At 45.0% G+C, this 5,659-nt stretch overlaps 1 protein-coding gene across 1 annotated transcript; it reads right to left on the bottom strand.

Annotated features, from left to right (window-relative positions):
* Positions 1-349: 349 nt before the first annotated feature.
* Positions 350-4,693, bottom strand: LOC121966908 (zinc finger protein 7-like; the record flags this gene model as incomplete). The annotated part of the gene is made up of 9 exons (XM_042516977.1): positions 4,496-4,693; positions 3,495-3,563; positions 3,336-3,416; positions 2,638-2,736; positions 2,432-2,555; positions 1,270-1,546; positions 1,153-1,199; positions 942-1,066; positions 350-833 (listed from the first exon to the last, which is right to left on the bottom strand). Coding segments are annotated over exons 1-9 (1,444 nt in total), but the record flags the coding sequence as incomplete, so codon positions are not given.
* Positions 4,694-5,659: the final 966 nt, after the last annotated feature.

Genomic DNA, 5,659 nt, shown 5'->3' with positions numbered 1-5,659 from the left:
CTGCAGTACATCTACAACCAGAGCTGCAGTACATCTACAAGCAAAACTACAGTACATCTACAACAATACATACATACATCTATCAATCAATCAATCAAATCTTTATTTATAGACCACCTTTGATACAAAGATTGTAGCACAAAGTGCACAAAAAGTGGATCTTGAGCCTGAGTTTTAAAATATCATCGCTCTCAGCATGTACTGCTAAAAGGCTGTAACAGACCGTGTCAGCAGCACTAGAGCGAAAGCACAACTTAAGTGTACCTGAGACCTACTAAAGCGTACCTGGGACTTATTAAAGCGTACCAGAATGCAGGAAGTCTTTGTGAGATCTACCTGTCGGAGTTACCTGAGAAGGTCTGGTCACAGAAGCGGCAGCTGTAGCAGGGCTCGGCGCCCTCCACGGAGTGCGTCTGCAGGTGTCGCAGCAGCTGAGTCTGAGAGCTGAACGTCTGATCGCAAACCGTACAGGTGAGGTCTGGCAGCCGGTGCTGCAGCCGGTGGGCGTCTCTCTCTTTGGCGGACTCGAACACCTTGTCGCACCTGCTGCAGGTGAACCCGCCTCTGCCCAGATGCGTCTGTTTGTGATTGGTCAAACTGGACAGGTGGTGGAACTCCTTGTCACACTGGCCGCACTGGTAGACGGGCCGGGCCCGGTGGCTGCGCTGGTGCGACAGCAGCTCAGCTTTGGTTTTAAAGACGGCGTTACACTGGAAACAGGAGTGGGTCCTGGAGGGGCGGGGCTCAGGGAGGCGGGGCTCCTCTTCAGGTAAGCTCACAGCTCCGGTCAGCGCCGACCCACAGGACTTATTGGTGCGCAGGTGGCGGATCACCTGTAGAGGAGTCACATCTCTGAGCTGACTGGACAGGTAGTCACTGTCTCCACTCTAAAATCACTGCTGCTGCTGCAGTACCTGCTGCAGGTAAAGGTGCACACTCACCTGAGATCTGTAGATGAAACATTTACCACACTGAGGACACTTGTGAGCCACTCGCTGGGAATTATGGGAAATGCTGTACAGAGCATTGGCTGTGACCTCAGTGCAGGCCTGATCTGATTGGTCCACTGTGAAGAAAGGCGGAGTTAGAAAGTCTTTCCGCTGTGTGTGTGTGTGTGTGTGTGTGTGTGTGTGTTACCTGTGTGCATCTCACCTGCATCCTCTGATTGGTCTGCAAAGGTTCCAGGTGAGTCCTTCAATCTGACAGGAAACAAGGTGATTAATCTACAGCTCACATGTCACATGAGCCGGGACACACCTGACGTCTCACCTGTCCACTTCCATAACCACAGATGTGACTCCGCCCACTGCTGAGCTTCCACTGGACGCCTCTGGCTCACCCGGCGACTGGCCTATCACGGTCTCCTCCACCTCCTCCTGCTCGTCCTCCGTCATCACCACCACCTCCACCTTCACCATCTCCACGTCAGGGAGAGGATCTGATTGGATTGACTCGGCGGGGGCGGGGTCAGGCTCAGGATTGATCAGTTGGGTGAGGAGGGGGTGGGACCAGGCTGCGAGGAGGATCTTCTCCGAGTCCTGACTCACTGAGGCCACAACATGTAGACATGTAGAACATAAAACAGCGTTCACACACACTGACACGGACAACATTTCAAAACCTTTCCTCGTTTTTTAAGTTTTCTATAAAAATCGCTAAAGAGTTTTTTAAATAGAAGAAACCTCCAAAACTTTTCAGAAAAAACACACCTTCCAACCAGTTTTCTGAAAAAAATGTAAAACAAAATAAATATTTTAAAAAGGTAGGAAAAAAGTACACACACAAAAAATGGCAAAAAAATCCTTTTTAAATTTGCCAAAAACATATTTTTTAAAAAGTCTCCAATTTTTTAAAAAGTTTTCCAAAAAATTGCCAAAAATGATTGAAATGGAAAAAAAAGTCAAAATTTAAAAGAAATTTGCACCCAATTTTTTAGTTTCTTATGAAATCACCAAAACTCAACGACCACACAACTTTTAAAAAGGAAGAAGTAAATCCCTGATTTTTTTAAAGAAAACATGCTGCTCAAACCTGTTTTCTTTAGAAAAATGCTAAGGAAAAATAAATATTTTAAACAATTTTATTTTTAAAAAAAATTAAGTCCCTTACAAGGACAGGCGTTTACAGAAAATGACTGACTGACTGATTAAAAGGAAATAAAATAACAATTTTTTGAAGAAAATATGCCTTCCAAACCTGGGGGCATACTTTCGTTATAACTCTGCGATAGAATAATACTAAATACAGCCCTTTAAAGTTGCCCCTCCCCTACATAAATGAATGAATTCACTTTTAAGTGGATTTTTCCAAAATTTTTACTCGTGCCATGGCTTTCCAGGCCCTGAAAATGCGGTAGTAAAATTCTGTGACTTTTCCAGGTTTGACCATGGGAACAGTGATAAAACCAGGAGAGTGAACAGTGCTGTAATACCTGTGGTGGTCACATGTCCAAGCTGACCGCTCTGATTGGTCAGCAGCTCCCGGAGGTCGTCCCTGTCGGCCTCCTGCAGACACTCCTCCAGACCACCGGGGGCAGCACTGAGCCAGGAGGCCACCTGAAACACACAGCGATGATCTCTCATGATCACGGAATCAGCCTGTTTTGATAAAAGCTGTGCAGAGGGCTCAACTGAGGACCTGTTTGAAGTCGGGAACAGGAAACAGCTGCTCGATCCGCGACAGGAAGTCTGATAGCAGAGACTGCAGAGCTGAGTCAAAGCTGTGGTCGAACACCTCCTGAAACGACACAGAAAAGCTACAACTTCACCGTGGCCACCAAACAGACACCAAATCCTCATGGTAGTAATGGTGACAGTGGCAGTCATGATGATGGTCATGGTGAAGGTCATGGTGAAGGTGTTGGTGATGGTGACAGTGGTGGTCATGATGATTGTCATAGTGAAGGTGGTGGTGATGGTGGCAGTAGTAGTCATGGTGATGGTCATGGTAAAGGTGCTAGTCATAGCAAAAATGACTGATGGTCATGCTGAAAGTGATGGTGACAGTGATGCTCACAGTGAAGGTGGTTGTGATAATGATGGTGATGATGATGATGACAACGGTGGTCATGATGATGTGATAGTCTTGGTAAAGGTGATAGTGATAGTGGTGGTCATGGTGACAGTGATAGTCATGGTGAAGGTGATGATGTGACAGTGATGCTCATGGTGATACGCATGGTGAAGGAAATGGTGACAGTGATGGTGAAGGTTATGTGACGGTGGTGGTCATGGTGAAGGTGGCAGTGATAGTGGTGGTGATGGTCATGGTGAAGGTGATGGTGACAGTGGTGGTAATGGTCATGGTGAAGGTGGCGGTGTGGTTGCAGCACTGACCTGCAGGAGGCGCTGTGTGTCCGTTGGACTCCGCATCAGTTTGTCCGTCAGAGTCTTCAGAGCTGAACACCATCCGTCCACCTGCCGACACACACGTTCTGTCACTTTCTGTTCACGCACAGACACACCTAACACAAAGGTAAGGCTTGTCCGTCTCACCGTCGCCTCGGAGACAGAGCGGATCTTCTCCAGGTGGGCGTGGCCGGCCTGAGAGTCACTGAGGGTCACCTGCAGGAGGCCCAGAGCACAGATGGTCAGGGTGGGTTCAGTCCTATCTGACTGTTCAAGGTAAACTCTAACTGTTCATCATCTGAACGAGGCATTCACGTTCTAGACGTTCAAGACGTTCTTGAGATACCCCCCCTTACAAAAATGAGACGAAAAAGGTCACAGTAACCATGACGTTTGACGGCCAAATTGTCATAAGTTCACAGTTAAAATTAAGTGGACATTTGTGCTACATTTCAAGGTCATGGTGTCCTTAACCACCAATACGCAATTAGTTCACTGTAAAGTTTTTTGAGAAAAAATGTTTGAGAAAATGTCCCTCAAGGTTTTCTTGTGATTTGGCATTCACAAGAGTGACAAGTGACCTTTGACCTTAAACTAAGAAAATCTTTTTAGCTCATCATCAAATCCAAGTGGATGTTTGTGCCAATTTTTTTTAAAAAAAGCACAATTCCTCAAGGTGGTCTTAAGATCTGGTGTTGATGAGAATGAGATATGTAAGGTCACAGTGACCTTGACCTTTGACCTCCAAAGTCCTCTTCTTCATCATCCCTGACTCAAAGTGGATGTTTGTGCCAAATTTGAAGAAATTACCTCAAGGCATTCTTGGGATATCACTATTAGCATATCACCAGAATAGATGAAAAAGGTCACGGTGATCTTGAATGCCAAATTCTAATTAGTTTTTGTTGAGTTGAAATGGACGTTTGTGCCAAATAAAAATTAAACAAAAACTCAAGGTGGTGTTAAGATACTGTGTTGACGAGAATGAGACATACACAGTCACCTTGACCTTTGACCTATGATCACCGAACTCTAAGCAGGGCAAAGTGGACGTTTGTGCCTGATTTGAATGAACTCCATTTGAGGTGTTTTTGAGATATCACGTTCAGGATAACGAGACAAACGTGATGACTTGGGTGTGATGTCACCTTGGCTCTGAGCGCCAGCAGCAGCACACTCTTCTGTCTGTCTGTCAGCAGCTGAGGGACCACCTCCGTCACCATGGAAACAAAGTCCTCCAGCATCCCATAATGCTTGACGCTCTGCTGCCGAGCGACCTGCCACATGGCCGCCGTGAGGAGGCGGAGAGGAGGCAGGAGGAGGCGCAGGGAGGAGAGGGGAGGAGGCCAGGCTGCAGAGGGAGGAGGAGGTTTACATACAGCAGGAGTCAGATTTAAGATATCAAACACAATTCAAACCAAACTCCATTCAAAAATCTCACAATTTAAGGTTTAATGATTACTGACGATGTAGACATCATAGAAAACTGTTAATAAATATTGATTTAAGATGTTTTCTTCGGATAAACAAACCGATCATGAAACAGGACAATCACAGGGTGTAGTTAATACTCGTTTAATAATGTGGGTATTGTTAAATGAATCTATATAATGATGGATGCAGGAGTCTAAATAAAGAGCACGTGTGTGGGAACATGTCAGGAAGCTGGTTACACTAACTGGTTACTGTTATTACTCAGTGATACCATCAGTACCACGCTTCATGCCTAACTTTGATTAATGTAACCGATGATTCTTCTGACCTGGTTTTAGAAAGCAGAATTCAGAGAGTTCAACATGAAGTCTGGCAGAGTACCAGTCCCTACCAAACTCCATTCAAATATCGACCAGTTTAAGGTTTGATGGTCGCTGAGACTTAGAAATTCACAATAAAGCTGGATTTAGCATGGTTTTTTTCCACATTAATTCAAACTGTTCTTTAAATTTCCATAATGTCCATCACAAGTTGATATTTGTTTTTGTGTTGTTTTTTTTTTGTTTTTTTTTTACAAATCTGTGTTTTCAACAGCTTTGACAGTTTTGACATAATTACAGAGTATAAGTTAAATTGGAGTTTGGAGTTTGAGTACCAATCCGAACCAAACTCCACTGAAAAACCTCCGAATTTATGGTGTCGGTGGTTTCTAGTGACGTAGTGACACATAATTCAGATATTTGCGTTACACATCCTCATCAGCCTTTAAATGTGCACGCGGGCCATCACGCGCTGTGGTTATTGGTTGCTAATAATGAGGGTTATTGATGAATGGAGGGATGAACAGTGAATGTGTGTGTGACGGCTCAGTCTGAGGT

This window comes from Plectropomus leopardus, unplaced genomic scaffold (genome assembly GCF_008729295.1).
Source record: "Plectropomus leopardus isolate mb unplaced genomic scaffold, YSFRI_Pleo_2.0 unplaced_scaffold26281, whole genome shotgun sequence".
Taxonomy (NCBI): Eukaryota; Metazoa; Chordata; class Actinopteri; order Perciformes; family Serranidae; genus Plectropomus; species Plectropomus leopardus.
Note: the sequence above shows the minus strand (reverse complement) of the source record. Positions and strands in the feature narration are given on the sequence as shown.